The sequence below is a fragment of the Diadema antillarum genome, unplaced genomic scaffold (genome assembly GCF_040938485.1).
Source record: "Diadema antillarum isolate AM-2024a unplaced genomic scaffold, OU_Dant_1.0 scf00000049, whole genome shotgun sequence".
Lineage (NCBI taxonomy): Eukaryota > Metazoa > Echinodermata > Echinoidea > Diadematoida > Diadematidae > Diadema > Diadema antillarum.
The window spans coordinates 3114091-3141276 of record NW_027270938.1 but is presented as its reverse complement, the minus strand read 5'-3'; the positions used below and the strand labels follow the sequence as shown (position 1 = coordinate 3141276).

General features: G+C 39.1%; 1 protein-coding gene across 1 annotated transcript in view; it reads right to left on the bottom strand.

The window, feature by feature from the left end:
* LOC139715477 (uncharacterized) overlaps positions 1–27186 on the bottom strand; it is an 80522-nt gene that overhangs the window by 9105 nt on the left and 44231 nt on the right. The window contains exons 7-14 of the mRNA XM_071627050.1: positions 11750–11902; positions 9786–9919; positions 7398–7524; positions 4830–5008; positions 2416–2533; positions 1921–1997; positions 1140–1250; positions 585–686 (exon numbers count right to left, since the gene is read on the bottom strand). Of these exons, the coding sequence (XP_071483151.1) occupies positions 585–686; positions 1140–1250; positions 1921–1997; positions 2416–2533; positions 4830–5008; positions 7398–7524; positions 9786–9919; positions 11750–11902 (1001 nt within the window). The remainder of the gene's footprint in view (positions 1–584; positions 687–1139; positions 1251–1920; positions 1998–2415; positions 2534–4829; positions 5009–7397; positions 7525–9785; positions 9920–11749; positions 11903–27186) is intronic.

Genomic DNA, 27186 nt, shown 5'->3' with positions numbered 1-27186 from the left:
GATAGCATAACCATTCATAATGTTCTCGCATGAATGAGAATTCTGTGGATGTTCTCCCATAAAGAACCTTCTCGTGTGCAGAAAAGGGCAAACAGGGGAAGCACCATTTAATATCAGGGCATGCAATTCGGGCTCAAGAGGCTTAAAAAAGACAGTATCAAAGCTGTGAGCACAACCTCTGCCTTGTTCAGGTAAACAATTTTGAAAAATCAAACCAAGCAAATTTACAATAAATTCTGATCTGCAAAGGTCACACTTGGAAGTAAACATAACTCCAAACACCATCACTACAAGCACCTTAGCTCTCATTGAACATGTCATTATTATCATTTCTTGTTGTTGGAAGATAGATCATTTGAGAGCGAAAAGAAGTGATCACGTAAGACTTCTTCCATACTGGAACATTTCCGTTCAGAAAAAATAGAAAAGTATAAGAATTTGTCACATGATTTAGGACTAAAGAACAAGTCAGCAACAACAAAAACAGAATGAAAGCTGGCAAAAAACTTTCCACAGAAAGCACGTCACCATGGATTATCCAGTTTAGTGATCACAAGCTGAGGGAGGATTTTTTTTTTACTCACCGGAATGTACGGCGGCACCGGATCCACTTCCCTCATCTGTGCGATCATGGCCGTCACCCGCTTCCGGTGGCTCGGTTTCGTCAGACCAATGGCCGTCAGATCCTTGGAGGACAAGCACAGGCAGAAGATAAGACTTATCGTGACAGCGTGATCAATGTACATCTCAGTGCCATTTTGGGTGGGGCAGGTACGTGTATGGGGATTGGGCTGTATGGGTGGGGGAGTGGGGCTGTATGGGGGGGGGGGGGGGAGGTGGGACGACGCATTGAGCTCAAGGACAGGTGTGCTCCTTGCAGCTCAGAGCAATCCAGCATTTTGTACACATGACGTCACATTCAATTCACAGTCTTAACGCGATCTTTTACATGAGAAACCAAGCATGAAGAAAGGGGGGGGGGGGGGGCAAAAGTTTACTACACAAACACTTTCCCTCCTTGTTTAAGTTTTGATCTCTTTTTTTTTTTCTTCTTTCTTTCAATCTAATATGCCACTACAAATAACACACCTGGCACTCTGCCACTGAATATCTTCCAGTAGCTTTTCACAGAAACTCACCTCGGGAGTCATTTTGGCGATGGTCGGCATGTCGTAGCCAGCCTGGGTGAAGTTGTTGGTGTATTCCATCAGGCGTTGTCGTCGCAACCATTCATATATCCTGTCTGCGTCCTGCAGTTCCGGTAGAAATACACCAATCACAAAAAATAACGGCATGACACAACAAATCTTGATTATCTACAGCAATTTCTCAGAGGCTTTGATGGCATGACTTTCCAAAAGTGAAACCAATTTTCTTTTCAGTGAAATGAACTTTTCAGAACCAAAATAAACAAGATCTCCTCATCCTATATATATGACAAAATACAACTCTACCAACTTAATAACAAACAAAATGACATATCGCCTTCTTCTTCTAATTCCTCTTGGGGTAATCTGCACTCCTTTAATCTTGAAGATATCAGCCGATGTTTTGTGTTTGACCACTTCACGCAGGACTTCATCCTGCCCTTTACAGAAAAAGTGAAGGGTGTTCTTTTATGTGCATAAGGTACAGCTCTTCTATGCACTGAACTGACAGCCAGTCTCCTCTGAAAGATATGGCAATAAGAACAAAGTGCCTTTATACCAAAAGGGCACTACTGCCAGACAGGGGCTTGAATGTCATACGTGCATGGAAGCCTGCGATCTTATCTGCGTGGTCTAACTGCTAAACTACGACACCTCCCCTTGACGCGGAAAATATTAATACTATTTCCTGGATTACGGTTAGCCAAAATTACAAATTGTATTTTTGATGTTGTGGATGGAAAACAATCAATGTAGAGAAAGTGATATTCACCTTGCCGCTGTCGCGAGGAACCGACATTGCCTCCATTTTGAAATCAGAGATCCCATCGCTGTGCGGCCTTTGAGAGTCTACATGGAAGACATGGCAAAAAAAAAAAAAAGTCACATTGATGAACAAAAAACTGGACTAGCACAAATTAAAAGCAGTTATCAAGTACTTGAAAATTCATGACTGGATGTTGGATCCTACTACACAGCCTAACAGTGCAGGCTATGACGAAGTATGTATTTTCATGTTCACGATGTTGACACCACATACATAGCACCCCCTCCCCAAATAAAATCGGAGAATTATCACACTGAAAAAAATATTGAGTATCCCTAAATAGGAAACATTGATAATGCAAGAATTTACATGGTTGTAAAGAGAGCATATGACTACGTTAACAAGACCTGTAACAAAGTGTGGCTTTATCAAAATAGCTACGAGCAGCTTAACAATTACTGCTTCATCATAGGGTGGGCTGTACGTGGACAATTTACTGACCATTGCAAGGGTAATCTGACGACAGCATGTTGTCCATACTGTGGGCTGGATGCGTGTGGAGGAGGGGCTTAGGAAGGTTGCCGGGAAACACTCCATGATGACTCCTTATACTGTGAGTCTGCAGCGGGTAGAGGGGAACAACAACAACAAAATACTTGCTGATGTTTTTTCTAAAGAAAAATTCAACATATTAACCTCAATGATTACTTCAGCGCTATGAGTAACATAACATATAGGAACAATGGCAAAAGACATGATGATGATGATAGTGATGATGCACAGCATTTGTATGGCACCATACATCTGTTGAAAAATAATCACAGGCACAACTTGACAAGGTAAAAACACATAATCACAAACAATCAAGATACACATGTACAGTGTGTTTGAAATGTCTAACATGTTATAAAAGCTACCTGACAACTCTATCTCATTAATAACATACACTCCATATTAGAATTTTATCATTATTTCACTTTGTCCATGCTCTGGTAGAAAAAGCTACAAGCACGGCTTTTCCAAAATCTGAAGATCTAAAAACACACTGATGGATGCACAGGAAGTCAAAAATCCTATTTTGGTTCGAAGAAATAAACGGAAATTGCACAGACTGTGCATGCTCAGTCAATTTCAGAACAAACAAGCAAACAAACATACTGCTCATTTCAATAAGATATCTTTGAAGTTTTGATGAGGTAAAACAAATTAAGTACAGTAAAACAAATACCAGTTGTTAGTTCTGTATGGGGAAATCAATTTACCAAAGCATACATTTCTTACTAAGGAAATTTTTGTTCGACATAAAAAATCATGTTTTGCACAGTGACTGGATCTGTCCTGTTTTTACATCAGGAAAAATGGCAATGTGAGGCATTTCATGGTTTGTACTTGAGAATAGAACACACAGCACAAACACAAAATACTTCTAAAATGCACATACAGCTGAGGCTTAGCTTTCACAGTCATCCTAAGAAGAATTCAAGGAAGTAAAAACATGTGATAGAAAATCCTCTCACACTACAGACAGCTTTCAAAGAAAAAAAAATCCAAAAGTTAAACAAAATCAGTCAAGTGAAGCACAACTTGTTTCCTCTTCAAACAGCCAATGTGGTGTCATGTTACACTGGAAAAATCTTGACAGCACACAGCAGGGATGTGAGCGAGTGTCACAGGCAAATATTCCAGTTAAATTGAGACAAAGTATTGTTAGTGGTTTCCTCGACATTTGCTTATTGTACATAAAATGTTGGCTGTATTGCTTTTATGAAATCAATAAATGGAACTGAATTGAACTGAACTGAACTGAATTGAATTGAATTGAAATGAATTGAATTGTTCTTTATCATACAGGAGCAAAGAGTAGGCTAAAAGGCAAAGGAAAACAGCATGACATTTTTTTTTTTCAGAGCAATATATCAAGAGTGAGTATTGCGGAAAAATTTCATCCACAATTTGACAAACAAAGCTTGTATGAGAGTAAAAGTCCTTGGTTTCTCTGAGAGGTGATGCAAAACTGAAAGAAAATTGTGGAGAGACATATCGTGGAGTTTTTTCATTTATTGACAGACAAAAGTATGCAGTTCTATGTAAGTTGTAGCCTACAATCAACCTTTCAGTTGATACTTTCATATTGTGAATAGCATTAAGGCATGTCAACGCGATGTTATTTAGTCATCTTCCAGTGATATTGCTGAAATCACTGACAAACTGGTGTTTTGAGTTTCACTCTATTTATTTGGAGTATGTCCCGAAACACACCAAGACAAAGACGGCACTGCATAGATGCAATTAGCAGCACACACAAAATGTCTTGTTATTACGTTCCGCAAAACTATAAAACCAGCAGGGTCTACCTTGCTTTTCTTTCACGCAAATCAGCGATTACAGAATACTTTTGTGGAAACGAATTAGCCAGCTATCAAACGCGAAGTTTGTCAAGTGTAACATAACTCAGAGACATATTCTTTGGTTAAAAAAGTCAACGTACGGGAAATGCTACTACATATGTAGGCTTGGAAAACAAAGTACAATCGAACAGAAAGGCGTAAGGCTGCCTTTGCATCAAACTCGTAAAGAGTTTGAAGTACAAAGTTACAGCTCCTGATATATTGCCCCCAAAATAACACTTTCAACATTTTAATTTTCATTCCAGTGGTTATATTGTGAGGTGATTGCATCAATGCCTCATCTAATTTGTATGCACAATTACGATTCACTTCAAAGTTTCGAAGAAGCAGTTTAGAATTCAGTAACCTCCCAACTCTATTAAAGAAAAAAAAACCAATCCTATTACTGAAACTTCTGAAACTGAAACTGAAAGTTCCGCCAGTTTCACTCTATCCATTCTTATTCTTTGACTTCTTGAGGGGATTTTCCCTCTAAAAAGTGGGAGGCACATCTTGCTCCAAACTTACATCGGATGCATTCTCCTCGGGATAGTCCGCCCCACTTGGTGGTCTATTCCTGGGCGGATGTTTGCGTAGCCACGGGGGCTCGTCGTAGGTGGGCTTCCTCCCACCCTGGAAGACCTGTCTACTGGGGGAACTCCCCGCTGAGGAGGGGTACTGGAACTGGTTGTAGTAGCCGCCATTACCTGGGAGAAAAAGAAAAGATAGTCTATCAGAATTTTGATGTAACTAATGCTGTCATCAACGCAACTACGTCTATTAGCATCAGCTTCCTGAGAGTGTGTTACCAAAACAACAACAACAAATACTACTACTACTACAACTGCTACTACTACTACTACTACTACTATTACTATTACTACTACTACTACTACAACTACTTGCTCATGATGATTACAATACTATTCCTACTACCACTACTAAAATGAATGAAATGAAACAAATAATTCTGCATAATAACCAAAATCATCATCATCATCATCATCATATCTACAAGAAACATACATTGTACTAAATTTTCCTTTTCGACAATTTTGATATGATGTGAATTAAACAATACATTATCAGAGACATGTATTCTCGATTTTTAATACACTTAAAAGATTTCCTGACAGTATTTTGCAAAACTTGCTTTAAACCAGTACTGCAAGAGGTCAACTTGAACATGGTATGGTATTTTACTCTTAACATGGTATAGAATTTTAGTCTCAACCTGGCACTCCAAAGCACGCGATACAAAGACGTGCAAACTTCAACTGAAAGTGGGAAGGAAGACATCGTTCTTGATTTGGAGTTTAGTGCGACATATTTTGATTGTGAAATCACAAATCAGGCAAGTGCTTTACTCTCGTGTGTAAACAGAAGAGAAGGTTAAAAACATACAGCACTTAGAAGTAGCCTTCATTCAAGACTCTTGCTGCAGTAATTGTAAGAGATATGCGAAAAAAATCAGAGTCGTAAGGTTGGAACCAGTCAAGTCACCAGCAAGAGGGCCCATGGAAACGCGGTCAAATTCCTCAAATTTCGCCTTCGAACTGCTGAATATTGCTACCAGCATTTTGGTAGCGAAAATAATAGCAAATTAGCAGGGCTCTGTATGAAAAAAGCTCATGCAAAATGTATTTTACACTGAAAGACCATGGGCGAATCTAGCCAAGCCACAATTGGTCGAGGTGACTAACTGAATTATTCAGTACGAATTGTGCGCCAACCTCAGCAGGCTGTTGCGCTGACACACTCAGTTTCGGTTCTCTTCGCTCGCGACTGTCAGTGCTAACCATGCGAGGGTCTTTGACTAAGGCTAATTTTGAAGTGGCCATTACAAAGAAACCAAATTTTCTAACTTAGCTTTCCTATTTTTGTAGGGAAGAGGATACATAGTATGCACCTGAAAATCTGAACTGATATCAAAATAATGACAAGAACATGAAAGCAACATACTCTTTAGTGTCTGGTTACAACTTATGATTAAAGAGTACAAACGCCATATTGCAATGTAAAGAGATTGCTAGTACTTTCAAATTGGGTTAATGTATTGTTGTTGTTACAACTAATTTTGAAGACAAAAAGAAAAATTTATACATCCTGCTTCTGAGAGAATATTATATGAGCTATCATTTATGGTTTTGTTAGCATACAAGTTTCTTGTCGCTGTCACATGTTGTTTTGTTTTTGTTTTTTAAGGGGGTTGGAGGACTGTGTGCTTGCAAAAGTTTGTCACTGTATGGTGGGCCTTTTGTGTGTGTGTGTGTGTGTGTGTGTGTGTGTGTGTGTGTGTGTGTGTGTGTGTGTGTGTGTGTTTGAGTGTGTGTCAATCTCTACACATGCTACCTGGTAGGGGAAAGGGAACAATACAGTGCCATGGATAGCTTTCTTTCTGTCCAGCTTGTGGAGTGCAGAATACAATTTTTGCGGGGTACACCCAAAGAAAGTGGAAAACTGAGGCATACGGTACCCAGAGATGACTGTGTGTAAGGTTGTGTGTGTGATTGCAAGGGGGGGGGGGGAAGGGGAGGTGGGTGGGTGGGGATTGTGGGTTTTAGAAGTCTAAGGCGTTTTTCACACAGGTTGAGAAACGCAACGGCAATGCTGAATTACAATTACGATAACAGCTTCCGTATACACGACCGAGGAAGGCTTCGCGGATTCTTCAGCTTTGAATTTTAGAGCAAAGAGAGGAGGTTTGGCTTCTCTTCAAGTTCCTATCAATCACTCTTAAACAGTAAAAGTAGCGTGCGCTTTGACTGCAGTGCAAGCATTTGAGAAATGCAGATTTTCTGTGGAAGTGATTGGTAAGGTCACGGTATGCTACGCCCCCCAAAACATGATTTGGAGGTCAAATGGTACACAAAACTGTTTCATTCTGTAATACTGGAGAATCCTGATAGGAAAACACCTCCGGACTGTCATTTGAATCACGATTGAGATTACAATTCAATTCACTCTCCGCTATTCCAGTTTGCATACACATGGCCAAAGTGCATCATTCGAATCATGACTCTAGTGAGTATGCGCCATTAGAATCGTAATTCAAATTTTGCAAATCTGGTACGTGTGAAGCGCAGCTCAACTCACCACTGGGAGAACTTGGGTAGTGGGGCGATGGAGGAGCGTGGTGCATGTGTGAGGTAGGGCTGGGTGGCACACTCCCCATCGAGTTCATCCCGTGATGCAACAGCTCTGGTGGTGGAGGTGGAAGATCCTATGGGAGCACAATAACCCAGAGTTAAAATTAAACATTAAAAATGGAGAAAGAAAGCTGGAAAACTTTGGTAAAGCCTGGGCGGTATGATGCCTCTCTAACCAGGCATGTCACAACTCAATGTCAATCATCTTCCAAAAATATCACTCCATGTATTGTCAAGATATGACATCAACATATGGAAATATTGGAATAAAAAATCTGCTGTTTATGGCGTAAGGAAATAACATAGATAATTTCAATCACTGATCTAAAAATGTGACTTATTTTTCATATCTCATTTCAATACATAAGACCGTGGCTGAACATTTAATGCACTTTCTGTACCAGTAATCAAACTCTGAGACACTCAAGTGCATGCAGATTCTCCACTGACCACTTGAAACACTAGCTTCTCTTTAACCAGAAAGAGATTCTAGAACCCCACCCAATTATTTGTACGTATAAACCACAAAGTATCATGCCGTATTACATATCATCCATTTATCGTTTGTTTAAATCATGAAGTATCATAACATATCATGTATCATCCAATGAGACTGACATTTGAAGGAGATCAGTACTGAACAATTGTTTCCAGTGGTATAAATGCCACTATACCTCCTTAAAGGCATAATTCATCATTTGCATAAGAAACGAAAACCCAGCATTAATGCTTTAATTTGTTCTAAAATGTGAGTTAGGGATAGAAACAACCACTGTAAAAATTTGAGCCTGTATAATCAATGTTAAGTATTGTTAACACAAAATGTGAACAATAGTTATAATAAAAATGTTTCCAGACTAAACCGTCTACAGTTATGGTTTAATGAGAAAAATACTGATATCTCCTTATATTTTTGGCTTTATCGCAAACACTGTACATGGTAGGATGTTTTGTGATACAACTGACCAAAACATACCAATGAAATGTGATATCTTGAACATATTTTTCAAATCACTCTCCCAAAGGTAAACAGGACCTTTAACCTACAAAACTTCCAGACTTGCTTGTTCTCTTAAGTAGAGAGTTAAAAGGGAATCTAAAACATTTCACAACTGTTGTTAATACTAACTAGTTCCTTGTTGGTGGCTCTGAGTGAGATCTGTATCCAAATTAGATCAAACAAGGGGATGCAAAACAAACAAACAAACAAACCCCAAACCAAAACTCATGGGAACTTTTTTTTTTTTTTTGGGGGGGGGGGGGATGACTGACCACTTGAAACACTGTTTCTCTTTAATTAGAAAAAAAAGAGAGACTCAAAAACTCCACCCATTTCTTGTTCGTATAAATGACAAATAGAAAGTACCATATTGTATCATATATCATCCATTTATAGTTTGTTCAAATCATGAAGTACATGTATCATAACATATCACATATCGTCCAATGACCCCAGAGAGGATGTGACCAGTTCTGAACAAAGTTTCAAGTGGTATCAAAGCCATTATACCTGCTAACCTAGAAAACTTTCAGGATCTCTTGCCCTCTCAATTACAGAGTTTAGGGAATCTGATACCCCTTTCATAAACTCATCCTCCAATCATCCGCATAAGAATAATGCGGACAATTCAATAAAAAATGCGTTCACAAACTCTGAAAATTATCCGCATTATTTTTACGAGCACCCGTCCTGATAAAGGCGGATAATCGTCATAGTGACTGCACACGTCCCTCCTGCGGGAAAGACAGGTGACATTTGACCGCACCCCGGCAATTATCCGCATTATTTGGGTTTGCGTTCATAAACTCCAAATCTGGTCCCAATGCTGCTATTATGCGGATAATAGAAGTGTCGAAATAAAGCGCATTATTTCCCGCTCCGATTTTACGACCAAATGTTGCGGATATTATCCGCATTATTGAGTTTATGAAAGGGGTATAAGACAAGTCATAACAGTCATCAATACCAACTAGTTCCAGGGACGCCAGCCTTGTTAACAGCACTGCAGTATTCTGAGGGCTTAAAAGGCATAGTTCTGGTGGAATAACGGTATCAGTAGTTTTACCGTTCCTGTAATAGACATGTGTAGCGATACAATTTGGGAAAAGCAGAATTTTCCATTAAACCTGCAGTATCTTTGGCCGAAAGAGATTTCAAAATGCTGCAAAAAAGAAAAAAAAAGTAAGAGTTGGCATCTCTGTAGTTCCTTGTTGGTGTCTCTGAGTGAGATTTGAATCCTCAAATGTTTTGACCAAACAAGGAACTACAAAACAAACAAACATAAACCCAATCCCATGGGATGTTTTTTTTTTTTCACCGACTGACTCCACTCACCACATCCTGATATACCGAGGGACTTCCTGGAGACATGTGAGGAGGAGGAGGTGGGAGGGGCGGGGAGAACTCGTGCCCCATCATCGGATGCGGTGTGGAGTTCATTCTGATGGGGGTGGCGTGTTCTGTGCTCTCTGCAGGAAGAGACAAAGTAAAATAAAAATACCATCATAAACATAAATGTCTTCAAACTTTTTTTTTTGGCCCCCTGAAACAAAATTTCATTCTAATTGATTTATCTTGAATGACAGCCTGAAATTTCCATGGACTTTGCACAGGATCGATACATCAGGTTCCCCTGTGCTCAAACGGTCAATATGTTAACTCTTTGTTGTGCTATCTGCACAGTAAACCCCCAGCACTGTACACACTGTTCGAAAGTCCCTGGCACAGAAAGGGTTAAATATGTTATGCAAGATGTGGCTTATGTCAATTAAAAAGGTGCGTTCAATGTAGTATATCCATTTAATACATCTTTGAAGGTTTTAAGATGTATCTCACTTTATAGATATCTGAATTCAAATCAAATCAAATTTAATCATTATATCATCAATATATAATAATCATTAAACAAACTCAAATTCAGGTACACATCTGAAATACAAAATTCTCACTCTGTGTGACGAGAAGGAGGGAATGAAATTGTTCTCCTTGCAATAGGAAGGGCCATTTCAGGCAATCAAACTCCTACCAAGATTTTGTTTTGAATTCTTGTTTTGTCTTGTTATTCTCCACATTGTTTTAGAGTTCTCTTCCAACAGTATTTTCACATCGCATGTAAAGATTCTAGAAAAAGTATGTCTTTATCTCCTCTTGGAGAGTAAAGAAAGTCAAATACAAACCAAAACTTGTCTTTGACTGCAAACTGCATTGCACACAGTCATTAGATGTCATATGTGGCTTTACAACCAACTGCACGGAACACCTCTTGCCAATTTAGCGAACAGTGCCATGGTAGTGGATTACAAAATTTCACAACTTGTCTCTAATGCTCATGTGGCCCGAATCACCAACAACATTTTTAGACCATTTCACAAGCTGGCGACACAATAAATTAGAATATATTTGTCAGGTATAAAGACAAAGTAAGACCCCTCCCCCCCCCCTAAAAAAAAAGGAATAAATGTGGAAACCACCCTTTTAGGGAATGAAATGATATATGGAAGTTGTATAGATGATTGAGGCAGAAAAAATGCAGCAAAAGTTAGTGGCCTTTCATTTTCAAAACAGCATGAAAATCTCAATAAAGAGTTGTGTCCAGCTCACTATGGCCAAGGACAACTGCTGAAGCGGCAAACTTTGCATGATGATCACAGGAAGCCAACATCTGCAAACCAAAGGTGTTTTATTTGATGGCATTACGCTCATTTCAATGGTAAATAATCTTTATCTAGTCAACAGAATGAGAAAATGGTGCAAATCAGCACATGCAATGAAATTTCGAGAAGAAAAAAAAATAAGCATATCGTTAATTTTCAAAACATATCTTGATGTGTGATGAAGATATACTAGTTTAGCTGCTATTCAAATCACCTCATGATGTCTGATAATGATCAGCTGGAAAGGTTTACCTTTTTACAATAGCAACCAGTCTCTACTTTGTATTTCTTCCTTTGTTCCCAGAGAGGTTCTAATACTCAAAATCGCCACTATTGATGTTAACAATGACAAGTTTGAGCCCCTGTGGTCTCGGTAAGAAATTTCTGCATTTATTTCTTCAAGATTTCGAAAACCACACCATTTTAGACTACGGGAGAGTTTTGAAATCAGCCATTTTGGGCAAAAAACTATTTTACACTTTTCTCAACAAAATTAAGACTAACACAACTAACATCATCTAGGGGCTTTATAAGGGTTTCCAAACCAAATAAAAGACAGCAGATTGTTTACAAATAATGAAAGTCTTTTTTTTTTTGGGGGGGGGGGGGTTGGGGTGGGTTGGGAAGCGGGGTGGGGTGGGTCACCTCTGCTTGACCAGTTTCCGGAAGAGCTGGCAGAAGCCGTGGAGCCCGTTGAGTAGCGATGGTTGGTAATGTTGTCGACAGAGGGACTCCGCGAGGGGTACGCACCAGTGAGCACAGCGTTGCTACCATAGCTCGGCATAAACGCTTGGCTACCTGTAAGGGCATGGGGAGGACGGATGATAGCAGACGAATAATGAATGAAGGCAACGCAGCAAATTGGAGAGAAAAAAAATGAAGAAAAGAGGGGGGAATCTTTCTTTATAAGAGAGATACCAAGCTATGTTACAATTCTCTGCGCATGTGATCACACATACACTTGTATGCACACGAACATATACTCAGGGTTCAGAAAGATTGCTGTCATGTTATTGCACTGATTACATACAAGTACGACTGTCGGGGCCTCTTTGCGGAAGTGGGGGGAAGATTCTCTCTCCACTTGATCACCTCTTGATAGTTAGAAGCCCTCATACTGTACCCCAAGTCTCTCCTGCCATAGAAATCTACTTTACATCAGTCTAAAAGTGGTCCTGATGAACACACAACATTTACAATCAAATGAGAGGAGGGGGGTGGTGGTGACAGAGTTGAGTCTATATTTAATTCTTGTAAAGTTCTCATGATAAAATGCTAAATCACATCTGTCTCTACTAGTTACTTAACTTACATGTACAGTATGTGGGGTTTGTGTCCATTTGTTTGTCTGACTTGGGTAAGTGTCAGGTTCATATTTCCTAACTGGTTATCTTTGTGGTTGTTACAGACTTCTTATATCAATATCTCTCTCAATGAAAAATCATCAACAATGAAAAATGAAACAAATAACAAAAAGAATATATTCACCATCACCTACTTTTGAAATAAATATATGCCCAATAAGCTTCACTTTGAGCTGAACTTCCAAAGCCTTATCTGCTTATACCTCTATCAATGAAAAATCATCAATAACGAAAAGTGAAACAAATGAAAAAAAAAATCTATTCACCATCACTTACTTTAACTTTTGAAATAAAAATATCCCCCATCAGCTTTACTTTGAGCTGTACTCCAAGCTTTATCTGCTTCTACTTTTATTTCTCTTCCTGATTCATATCTTTCAGGCTGTTAAAGACTTCTTATATCAGTATCTCCACCCACGCAAAATCTTCAATTACAAAAAGTGGAACATATAACAAAAAATCTCTTTACTATCAATTACTTCTCAAAAAAACAAAACAAAAATATATATATAAATATATATCCCCCATAAGTCATACTTTGAGCTAAACGCTTGTCTGTTTCCACTTTCATTACTTTTTTGGGGAAAAGTAAATAACGATAGGTGGAACTCCAAGAGCATATTCTAACACAAAATAAACATTGCACAGTCAAGACTGCTAGGCACAGGACTTAAACTGTCGATGATTTGATTTCCTCATGAAAATTCCACAGTCCCAATTAACAAACGTAGCAGTCTTTCTCAAAATGAAAACATTTCAATCTGATCAGATTTCATGTCATGACATCACCGTCATCGCTTCGGCATCCTCATTTGGCCACTTACAGAACTCTTCTCACAGCGACAACAAAACTGACACCACAAATTTGTCACACACTAGGCAATGTATGGTTGTCATTAAAATGTTCCAGGCATACCAAGGCTTTGTATTTAACATCATCGCATTCTTTACAATCTTATCAATTAGATATTTCCACCATCACTGCCACTTTAGCATGGATGAAGAGGGTCATTGAAGAGCTTTGACTTTATCTAGATGTTACAGTTATGAAGAGGAACGACCGATACGGACCAAATTTGGACCAGTGAAAATAATGCAAGGTCATGCGAGCAGTCTACGACACATTATTCTGGTACAAGATAGGTAGACCTACTGCCGGAGTCTTGCAGGCCTTACACACATGTGCGTGCACACACACACACTATAAAGTATAATAGCTATTGGTTGACAACAATGAGACGAATTAGATGACCTTATATTACTATTAGTCATAGGCCACATGATGCAACTCAATAGACTTTTGTTTACATGAGTTTATGCTCATTTGGTTCTCAGCCAATTACATACACACAGAAACACACCACACAAATACATTGTAGATACAATAATAATACATACATTCACATACCATACACATGTGCACATCTATGTAAACACACACAGACGTGTACACACACGTTTATATGTAGATATAAGTGTACATACATACATACATGTGCACATGCATAAATACACCTGCATGAATACACATACACAAACTGCATATTTCATTATCAATCTCTCACAGTCTATGACATTGACAACTTTGCTAAACTTGCCAGCAGAGGTCATACAGTTGTCGTCCTCAGGGGCTTATAAGAAAAGCATGGCTTCCAGTATGCATTGAGAACATTAACACTTTGACTTTCCACTGACAGAAATGGCAGCAGCCTTTAAAACACATCTGCTAATAAATATGTTCAGCAAATCACATTGGCCCAACACTGACAAGGTGCCGGCTGCACTACTCTGTGACTATAATCATGTTTTCATGTTTATCTGAGCTCCAGATAAACAGTCAGACAGCTTAAGGCAATCATGGGCAACAACCTCTTCATGACCCCAGGTTTTTATCTTGGACATATTTACTCTAACTCCTATTGTTTATATGGGGACCAGTTTGATGCACTTGTCACATATTCCTACCAAACAAGAATAACAATTTTCTTGACCCCGCACTTATGTCACTTTTTGTATGTGTATGTTTCAATCTACACAACCAACCTATCAATCTCTTTCTATGCACTGTTAAAAAAAGAACATAAATATATATTACATAGGCATTTATGTGCATCTATATATTCTCAGCAAATGAGATATACTTGATTTAATGCAAAAAAAAAACTAAGTCCTTGAATAGCATACATATTGTTATCCAGAATGCAATGTGGCAAATCCAGTCTACGGAAGTGATATTGGTTGATAAATATGTTTTACAATAGAGAAAAAAGGTACCAGTAGGCCTACTTTCAGTGGCATTGACGGACTTATATACACAAACAAACAAGATTGAATGAATGCTGCTGGAATTACCAAATGCCATGGATTATATCATGCTCCATTAATCATATATCGAGATAAACATGTTGCATGTTTGTTTGTATTGCCCACGCCAGAGAAATGCCCATAACACGTCAAACAGGTTGCATTGAGCATACCAGCACATCCCTGATGGCAATGCCAAACAACCTGGCCGCACGCCACCGTGACTGACCTCAATGAAGGGGCAGACGACGTCACACACAACCGGGTCCCTACCTTTACGAGGGTTCATATCCATGGTAAAAATCCTCGGACCTGTTCATCACTGACCGCTGGGTAAATCCAAAACATTACATCCGTCCGCTACACAAAAACTTGCACAATAAATGAATCTTCTGAGTCCAAACACTGACTTGGACGCTGGAGCTGGACATGATGGCGTGATGGTCCAGTAGTAGCAGGTCGCTCTCTTTTCCAAACACCCTAGTATATCACAAAGCATGCGGGTTACCCTGTGTATGAGCCTCACTAGCAGGAGGCATTAATGAACCCTGACCAACTCCACTGGCTGGCTGGACAGACACAAATAAAGTGGGCAACCCAAATATACTTTGACCAGAAAGAGAAGGGGTGAGAGACTGTGTATAGTTATGTGTGTGTTGTGTTGTGTGTGCGTGTGTTTAGTCTGTGTGTGTGTGTGTGTGAAATACAAAACAAGTACTATACCTGCACCATCAAGCTACAAACGTGTACAACAGATCCAATGCCTGCACTGTGCTCAGAGATACTCTTGTAGGGCCAACATTTATGGACTTTATTTACAGTGGTCAGTCTGCTGTGTGGTCATTGGAACACTAAGGACACAATTATAGACACTCATTGCCCGTTGCAGTGGGTTTTTATAGGGGGAAAACAACAGTTAGTTGCAGTTTAGTTTCACTTTCTGTAGAGTGCACTGGAGTGATTTAATATGTGGCAAATGTGTGTGTGTGTGGGGGGGGGGGGAGAAGAAAGAAATGTGTCGTTTTGCACTTTTTATCTCCTTTTGACCTTTTTATATTTCACTATCTGGCCATGCTGACGGAGTAGATACTAACCCAGATCTTGGAGGGGGAAAAGAGAGATTAGGAGCAGGTAAAAAAGAAAGAAAGAAGTGATATAGACCATGTAAACTGAAGAGGAATTTACAACTCTCTGCATATTTCATGGAAGAAAGACGTAACCGCAGTGCATTCTTCTGGTGTCATCCCACATAGCACACATTCCAGCTCTGATATCTCTCAAAAGAAAACGCAAACTTAAGTCCGGGTGACCCCCAAACACAGTCTCCAACTCCCGACCATAGCCGCCAGATGGTCAGGATCCTTCATGAATGGAATTATGATATAAAAGGCGAACAGCAAAAACATCAGGAGTTTTAAGCGTGATCACAACAGAGGATGACAGTGCATCAAACAATTTGATAGCTTTCAAGTTGCAAATGCCACAGTATGAGAAAACACAGAATGGTAAGAAGTCATAAAAGCTATCACTCCAAATTCTAAAATCTCAAATCAATACACATGCAAATCATTTCTTTAAAAAATGGAAAATAATTTCAGTCCTGGACCCATACGAAACAAAGTTGCTATAATATGACTATTAAACATGGTATTACTTTCATGAATTGGCCAACTTAGGTAAGTTATGTCACAAATATGTCATTCTGTCTTACATTTTTAGTACTTTTAGGACTTTAAATAATCATAGGTAGAACTGAAAAACAAAAGAAGAATCACACCAAAACAAAGATGTAGGACTGTGTCAACTTAAAAAAAAAAATAGAGTATTAAGTCATTTCATGTCATCTATATATATTCATTAACATAGATATGGTGTGCCTCTTTTTTTCCCCATGGTAACTTGCACGAAACTGACATGAGAAAGCTCACATTCATCCCCTGAAAACTAGTCTCAAGTACACTTGGGCACGTGTCTATGGGAAATGAGTGTGAAAGCAAGATCAGCCCATCCTCAACAGGTTTAGAGAGAACCGCTATTTTGGGGAATAGACAACTTTAATACACTGGTGAGAACGGTGAATCAAAACCACGAGGCAAGGATGTGAACCAGTGTCCTGCTTTCTAATACTGCCTTGTTTTGATATTAGCAATCATTCAATCAGAAGTTCTACGATTAGTCCCAAAGCCTTAGTTGCTATGTCGTGAACACTGTTTTTCTCTGCGACGAACAAAGTGGCATACCACAAATCATAATGTAAAGAGTTATTTCCCATAAAAATAAAACCTTTGCCGCTAAAGCCACATTTTCCACAAGTCAAAGTCCCATGTTGCAATCACTAACCAATCCACCCCCTTCCCTCCCCTTCAATATGAAAGAGCAGAACAGTTCTCTACAAATGATAGCACATATTTGAATGAAGTACAGGTATAAATGCTGAAATGCTGAGATGCCACATTCTTTCTCTGCACTGCTAGTTTCTGAGACAGGGTTATCAATTCCAATAAGGACCTTGTGGATTTGCTATTTCATTGTTTTTAAGGGTTTTTGTTTTATTTTTTATTATTTTTTTCGATAAATCATGAAACATATGCGCTGTGGTTAGTTGCATACAGAGTGCATTGACTGCGTCAGGAAGCAACAGAACATATACACATATGTACACAATGACGAAGTGCCAATGTCATTGCCTTCCGTTCAACCAAGCTCTCACATCCATTAACATCAAGCTGGTATTTCCAGGAGGAAATATATTCCTATGCACTTCTAGAATGAGTGCAGGGTAAGAAGAAGGAGAAAGGACTCAAGTTCATATGTTCAGAAATCCACACAAATCTGGTAATAACTCCAGGTTAACAATCTGCCATGACTGCATATCAGGACTCGAGCATACAAATCTGACAGCGCAATCAGAAGTTTGTCCCGCATAATGGATAACTCTCGTTTGCCTCTCATTCAGTGAGAGGCATGAACTTTAGGGTCTGTATCTCTTAATCCCTTGAAGGATGTACAAAATATACAAACTCGAAGAAGACGATATTCATCCCTGAAACCAGGATGATAACACTGAACTTTGCATTGACAAATCATCAAAATGGATCTCACATTTGTCCTTTCTCTCGCTTTCTTTTCTTCACTGTCTGTCTACCTATATTACATAGATAAATAAGTGTATGCGCATTTATACAGCTTTCTCTCTTTCTTTCTTTGATTACTTGAATGTATGCATCTGCATCTTTTTCCATCTACCTCTGTCTACAATACAGGTATATATCTATTCATTTCTCGATCTATACATATCTGTATCTTCAATCGACTAATATGTTTATCTATTTCTGTATCTGTATCTTCAATCGACTAATATGTTTATCTATTTCTGTATCTGTATCTGTATCTTGAATCTACTACTCAAGTAATATATCTATTCATCACTTTATTTATCAATATCTATACCTTCAATCTACCAATGTATTCATTCATTATTCTATCTATTAATATCTATATCTTTAATCTACCAATACATCTCGTCATTTCCCTATCCATATCTTAAATCTACCAATGTATCTATTAATCTTTAAATATGTATCTGTACCTCAAATCCACCAATATATCTATCTATTTCTCTATCTTCTACCTATCAATGTATCTTTTTATTTCTCCATCTACTATACCTTTAGACTATCAATATTCAAATGCATATTCACTTCTCTATTTAAAGTTTTATCTTTAATCTACCAATCAATATCAAGCATAGTTCTTTTCCACCTTTTTGCCTCTCCTATCGCAAAAATTATAAGACTTTTCGAAAGCCTGTGTGATTGCACCTTTAACTGGCACAGGACATGTCAAAACATCGATGAAGCTCACACTTGAGGCAGTACTTTACAGCATGTGGGACAATTTATAACAGAAACATGATCTCAGTAAAATGATTACATGAAGAAGACATGATATACTGCATTTAAAATCATAACAATCTACTTTCAATCTATATACTTCCTCATGCTTGACTGTCTTGGAGGGAAAGTATAATGGGGGGAAAATATAATGGGGTGGGGGGGGGGGGGGCATGCTGATAACTCTTGAGGGCAAGAATCATTGTTGCTGGTATAACAGGCACCGATACTGGCACTTGACAATCAAACGGTGAGAACAAAAGCACTTGAACAGATACAGTATGCAGGCCATTACAATTAAAGTATTTTTCCCTCCTTGCATGAAGGGGCAAGTGGACAAGTGTTCTTTACTAAATTTAACAGGCAAATACCCCAATCATTTCACTTACCAAACAGTGCATGCAAGTTTTCCCCTGGCATAGCAGACAAGTAAGTCGGGTTGTGGGTTGTTTTGGGACAACACTTTGCTATAACACGAGGAAAACCTAGTACATATCACAAAAGGCCATATTTCGGGGTGTTAAATAATGTCATTAATAAGCGAACAGTCACACAAATTTTCTGGATAAAGTGATCATCTTTGAAACAGCACCTCCTATGTATCAGAATCACCGTGCAATTCAAAGTATCAAACAAGGAAGGGTAGCGGGTATAGAAGAAACTCCATTGACTCAACAGACTTTACTGCCATAATAACAACTGCTGTCACCAGTCTGATGCCATTGTGATTGATCACGCAACTATGCAATAAAAATCATTACATGTTGCAATGACGTGCACAGAAACCACAAAAAAAAAAAACACACACACAAATGCCACGCATTCAAAAAACAAACAAACAAACAAACAGCCATTTTGCGTGGAGGAAGTACCTTTTCATACAACATGCCTACGCACAGTTTCAGGGAGACTCATTAAAGGCATAATTTACCATTTGCAGATGAAACAAAAACCCAGCACTAGAGCTTCAAAATAGTTCTAAAATGTGAGTTAGGATAGAAACAACCAATGTAAAGATTTGAACCAGTATAACTGATGTTAAGTAGTGTTAAATATACAAAATGTGAGCAATAGTTATAATAAAAATGTTTCCAGACTAAACCATCTACAGTTATGGTTTAACGAGAAACATAGTGATATCTCCTTATATTTTAGGTTCTATTGCAAAATTCTTATATGATATGATGTTTTGCGATACAACTGACCTACACATATGTATCAAATGTGAATATCTCGAACATTTTTTGAAATCACTGCTCCCAAAGGTAGACAGGACCTTTAACCCCTACCACAACCTAGTACCTCCTTGCCATAATTGAAGACAGCTCTTGATCCTGTGCAATAATGCTACTTATACTATTTTAAGATGATTGTTCTGAACGGGTTTGATATTTCTGTTATTCATTAAAGTGCAGACCCAAATAAAAGAAAGATAAAAAAAATATAGATGGGCATGGCTGTCATATTCCATTCTAATGACTGGATAGGGTACAAGTCTTTGATTGGAGTCATGAAAAGGTTCAACGCATGGACACCTTTTGTTGGCTATTTTGGAAAAGAATGTTCATGCTCACAAACTATGCTAATTACCACCATTGCATGCATAAACGATGCTCGAAGCAAAAAGCTGAGACTAAAAACTGTTCACAGTTCAGTGGAGTTCAGATATATGGCTTTGCAAAACAGGTTTAAACAGTCTCTTTTTACTTATTATGTGGACAAATACTACTCGGTAACTGAAAAATATTTATAAATGCCTTTTCATATCATTCACGTTTTTGCTGCTATATACTCTTTCACAAGACATCTTTCACTATAAATTATAATGCCCTCTAAAACAAGTGCATGTACCTGAAGACGCTGCCTTTGGCAATTAGTAGAACATGTGAAGTGCTTTCGCATCACTCTTAACGAGCGATATCTTCCGGTCATTGATACAAACGAAGGGAGTGGACACTTCCTGGATCCCCCCCCCACCCCACCATTAGGGACTTTTCAATTTCACGTCCTGGACGTGGACGCCAACATGATGATGTCATTTTAAGAAATTACGCATGCTTCAAGTTCTCCAACATGTCCAATGCCAGAATCAAGAACGTGTCTTCTATGGATTTAACATCCTCCTAGATTCAGGACGGGAATGACGTCATTGTCTGGAGCGCCAATAGCAGGCCCGCTGGATGGGACCGGGCCATGACGTCATATCAGTACAAAAAATAAAAATAGGTGATACACCGCGGACATAACGAGAGGATTGCAGCCATTTGGAATGGCTCTAGTACAAGAATGGTGTCACAACCAAGTTTACTTATTGATTGACTGACATTGTTGAGGGATAAAGTAGCAGAGGTCAATGAGAAATACAACCTCATGAATATCTTGCTGCTATTAATCCTCAACCTATATCATACAACAGAAGTCTCTTTAGGATGACTCTACCAATATTAACTTTGCAGTTTCACCTGAGTCACTTTTATCCTGCCCCCCCCCCAAAAAAAAAAAAGAAATGGTAAAAGGGAACAAAAAAGGTAAACTTTACAGGTGTCACAAAACGTTTACGCCACTCTGCGTCCGTATCGATGACATATTCTCTGTAGATGAAAAGGACGTCACACATGGTCTATAACACTCACACAATCATATCATATTTGTTCAAGGACGAAGGCATTCTCCAACCAAAAGTTCACACAGAGAGAAAGGCTATTGTATTCTGCAGTCCCATCCCTTACTAATCACGCAAGAAATCCTTCCACTCACTGCACAGGATCTACTCCCTTTCAGTAAAACCAGTCCACAGTTTCAGGCAACTGCAGACTTGGGTGAGTGATGCCATGGTCGCTTGGTTCTTGGAATTTACACGTACATAATTATACAGTCACTGCAAATTAATTTATCATCTTGCCATTTGATTCTCCACAATGTTGACATGTTCAGAATGCACTCTATCTCTCATTCCCCCGGGTTTCCCGCGCAGGTCTTTTCTCTTCGACTGCAGCCACTGTTAATAATACACGCCATCTTCCTGCAGATCCGGCCACTCCACGACTCCAAAAATGACACAGTCATGCTCGATATCTCTACCCCCCTGTATCAGAGTGATACATTTGTGCGTGCCCGCCGTTACTTTGATACCAATTGTAACCGACTGATCACATGACTTGTGTGAATGAACCCAATAATTCCCGCACCTGTCTACTTCTACCCCCCCCCCCCCCCCTCCAATCCCATTGTCCTGCAGACATTTTTCTGAACGACAGACAGATCCCTGTACTGGAAAATGTGCAAGCATTTCTAAATTGCTGCTTCAAAAAAAGTAGACCTTGCACTCCAGGACAGGCATCACAGTAATGACAGTATCACAACTCATTCAGACATGTTGTGGTTAATAGGATGGTGGGGGGGGGGGGGGGGAGGGGGAGTTGGCAGGTACACTGTAATTAATGTCATCTCGAGGATAGAAGTGGGACTGGGTCTGCTAATCATTTCTATTCTTGGCTACATCCCAGCGACAATTCTTTGAATGAGAGATAAGTTTTGATCTCCACCCAACAAGTCCTTTTGTGGCATAATCCACATCTCCCTTCACTTCTATTCCAGAGCACTGTCAATTGCACTGTTTTACAAGACCAAGGAACAAAATGGAATTTCACCCCAATTATACAGCATGGGATAGTTTCTTACATCCTGTTGGCTCACATAAATGACAGACCAGAAAGCCAAGGAAAAGTTTGGCCAAACTTTGTTCTAGAAGTTTCATCATATCCTTGCCACTCAATGACTTCCCTTCCACGGCTTGCGCCATGTTTACGTTCGGTGGGCCAGGCAAGACATAACAGGGACCTTGGGTTTACCCATCGACCATGGATTAACTTTCATGATTTTGGCAAACTGAAGCAAAGAGATTATCACACATTTTTATTGTATTTGGACGCAACATGCGGAAGTTACAGAACTTTCTAGAACTTTATGGAAGTTTCAGGAAACAGTGACACTGGCCTCAGTCACACTGTGGTGATATCATTAAATCTCATACAGGTCTAGATCTCTTTACTAATTTCCCTTTTTTGCGGAAGGGGGGAATAATATGCACAAGAATCATATCCTACATATTCAAGCATTGTACTGTATGTACAGTTGCAATAAAACCAACTTTCCTGACAACTATGACCTAACATGTTATCTCTCAGTGATAATACGAGCCCTCCCCCCCCCTTTCCAAACTGGTGTCAAGTACCTTGACTAATTAGCAATCATTTAACTTCCATTGTCATTTGAGATAAGATATTGAGCAGTGCATAGTTTTATTTTCTGTAAACTTGCTATTGATCTGAGCTCCATACACTGCGTATAATTTCATCAGTCGGCACGAAACAAAAGTTTGACTGAAAAGTGAAACTGCCCCAAGTTGCTTTTGTACACATCACAAATCATCCGGGGTGACTGAAATATGCATATTCGAGTGAGTCGGGCTATGACAATATCAAAGACCTTGGAATAATTGAAACTAGAATACTGTAAACATCCTTATTTTCACACAAATTAAATTTCCACTCTAAGCTGCTCAGAAACACGTTCATGGGTTCTGAACATTAGCGCTGCGCAGTGGCCTAAATGCATGTTTTCTGATAAGTCACATACACACAATGCATAAAAATAATGTTTAGACATTCGCGAAATTTAAAAGCGACAGTTCTTGTCTATTACATGCATTGAATGCCAGTAGTGATAATTCAAAAAAAAATTCATATATATATATATATATATATATATATATATATATCTTGCTTTACGGTATACTTTACTGCATAACATGCATACCAATGTTGAATATCAAGCTTCAGTTTGAAATATACAAGTACACTCATTTGATTTGACTCATGCACACACTGATCAGTAATCCATTCACATATGTGGCCTGAACAGATAGCTACTAGCCAACACACTCATGTACTTTATCATTTATCAGCTGGCGAAACACATGATTCAATCCGTTCAAAATGTGCACAGCAAATCGTAAAGATATTTCGCAGGTTTTAAAATTTGTGCTAGTAAAAAAAACCACAAATTTCACGAGAATCAATGTACTGTTAAAAATTCTGTATTTGATGCAATATTTGGTACCCTGGGGTACCAATGAAAATTCACTATTTTGTTGAATTATTATTTTTTCAGCGCTGTACCCTGTGTTACCAAAAAATGTGTAAAAATAATTTCTAGTATCATTATACACAAAAACATTTCTTGTTTGTGATTATGCAACAATCAGATGCATGCAAATTATAACTTTTTTCTTTCTCATTTACATGCTCTGTTGTAATCTTCACTGTTTAATATTATTGTACATGCTAGTATTGTAAGTACTGATGTCATTATGTGACTTCTTGCACAAGTACAGTGCGTACAGTACAGGAACTACTAATGGGAATGAGTGATAATGACAACGAGGTGAGTTTGGGGATTATCTAGTGATTGTGTAATAAATGTAACTGAAAAAAAAAATAATAATAATTCTTGAATAATTGCTCAGTGAAATTTGTATTATCATTGTGATTAGATTACACAAGTTGATATGGAAGGAAAATTGGGATCGTTATCACTGCGCCGATTTATGCCGGTGTTGCTGATGAGAAAATAGTTGCCATGACAACATTGCACAACTGTTTGACAATGAACACGAGATGGCGCTTCACAACGCCGTACCCTGAGTTACAACAGTACCCCGGGGTACAGCGTGCCGGATCATTGACAGCATGGCCGCCATCAGGGGGTTCATAATCAAGGGCAACTTGTCGAACTTAACCCACTAACTCTTCATACCATATCAATGGTATTCCCCCCCCCCCCCCTCAAATTTAATTCAATCTTGATTTATTCAAAACCAGGAAAAATGACTGAAGCATGCAATGTTGACAGGCGATTGTTTAGGGAGGGGTGAGCCCCGGGGTGTCAAGGAAACATGGGGTTGTGGATAAAATACTGTAAAACGAGGAATGTTCGTGTGCATTTTAATTTCACAAATTTCGCGAGCGCCAACATTCGCGAAATTAAAATGCATGCAAAAGTTCTTACCTACATAATATGCATTGGATGCCAGTGGCAAGTCGCAAAAATTTCATGCTGCGTGAAAGGCCGTCGGCTCCAATTCACGAAATGTTCATGCCGCAATATATCTTGTTTTACAGTACCCAAGCTTGGGATCTATTATCTCTCTACCAGTTCTGACCCCTCTCCCCAAACTTTGAGGGAACTGTCAGCTAAAGTGTCACTGGTATACCACCATGACAGCACAGGGGAAGTGGTGCTATAACTATGTGTGTGTGCCAACAGAGTTGCATCCTAAAAATAGGTCATTCGGAACCAACTTCCTCGCTGATTCTTCCGGTTTCTGATTCACTGGCTACCTTTTGATCCACCTGTAGGATTGGTACAATTCCATCATGATTTTTGCTTCTGTGGTGAATTACTAGAAGCCGATACATTTTCTTCCACAATCACGGCAACTTCGTACTTCATTCAAACTTTTGATCCGAATCATTTTCTACATTGATAAAGCACCTGTTATCATTGGTTTGGGTCATACAGAAATATTTCAAGTATCAAACTATATGTGTTAATGGGACATTCTCATTACATTATTTTTTTCAAACAATAAGATAGTAGCATCTACTTGAAAAAAAAATGGCTGACTATAACTGGCTGTTGAATTGTTACATATAAGCCTACATGTTTGGCGAGAAGCACATATGTATTATCATCATCACAGAAGATGCATTCACATTTAAGGTTTAAATACCACAGTATTTTCTGTGGTAATACGTAATTTGAATGCAAATACGCCACAAAATACACCACGAAATACCGCATCATATGCTGTGGCAATTCAAACTCTGCACAAAATATGAATGTGAGAAATATGAATGTAAATTGTGTCATGAAGCAGGCCTACTATATCTCAAACAGCGGTTTGTTTCTCATAAAGCGAGCCAACACACATCACTGTCTTTGCTCCCTTAAGAGATATGCGCATGTACAGCGCTTACTGAAAATACATTGGTATTTCGCAAGTGAGAACAGTGCCACGAAATTACTATGGTATTCAATACTGCAATGATTTAAATGTGAACACACCTAGATAGAGATTCATGCTGCAGGAATGTGAATCATGTCAAGTGCTCTATCCACTATCTCCCAATTATGCACCATTTTTCCATTCTCATGTACAACATATAAGTTGTTGCATGCAATGTCCATTGCATTTTGCACAGCAGTGGCACTCCATGGGTTAAGACAAATATTGGCATATCTAGGTCACTTGCTTGTATTTACTTGGGTGTGGGTGCAAGCATGTACAAGAGTGTGTGTGTGTGTGTGTGTGTGTGTGTGTGTGTGTGTGTGCCACTTCTACACTTCTGACAAAGCCAATGGCGACCCTCTGTCTGCGGAATGAACATAAATATTGATTAATTTGGGACACAGCTGATACTTCAAGGCTCAAAGGTCATCCACTCCAGATCACAGAAATGTCGATGATTCAACTGCCTCCTTTTGCTACAGAGCACACAGCTTGTAATTACAGGTACTAAATGTCACACAAACTATTCTTGGTATGTATATAATGTATGTGGAAGTTTGGTTGTGCAAGGGAATGGGTGATACACATGAATATATTCAAAAATCTATGGGCATTTTCACCCTGATGACATAATAACAAGCTATTCAGTCCATATGTCATAAGTGAGTTCCGATACTTCGACCCCGTTTACAGTGCAGGGCTGGGCCGAGCCCGTATTCAACTGCGGGCCCCGCAATTTTGTCCATTTACACTGCCGGGCTCGGCCCGGGCTTTTAATTCAAACCTTTCAATATTTTGTCGTAGTGGCGCTCTGCTTGTCAACAAACGCAATTTGGTATAGTCTGGTTTCCAGACCCTTTGCCAACTGAACTCCGCGCGGTGACAAAGTCACCTCCTTTGCCGAAGGAAAAATCCTTTGCAGGACAAAACCTCCTTAAACTATACTAACTTTCGACGTTGAGGGCGTTAATATCCTGAATAGCGAAATAGTACGGACAGAGGGTCTGGAAGCCAGACTAAATTTGGTACCGCATTTGGCCCAGTTTGCGTTTATACTGAGAAAAGGCCGGGCTCGGCCGCGACTCGGCCGCGGCCAAGACCACCTCCAGAGTGTGGCCAAATGCGCGGCCAATTTTGGCCCTGCATTTGGCTTTTTGTGCGTTTACACTGAAATGAAGGCCGGGCTCGGCTGCGGCCGAGCCCGGCCTTTTCGCTCACTGTAAACGGGGTCTAGGTATCCAGTTTGCATTTACAAGATTTGTTGCTATGTGAGGCAAGCCTCCCTGTTTTCAGGGACCTTTGCTTCATATGTATAGGCATAACCTTTGCATATTTCAGTAAATCAGTTGATATTCATCTATGCTGAGGAATCATTTTCTCGTATAAAAAAAATGTGAACCAAAAAAAAAAATTCTTGCTGCATGGTTCCAAACTTTAAAAAAAGGGGAA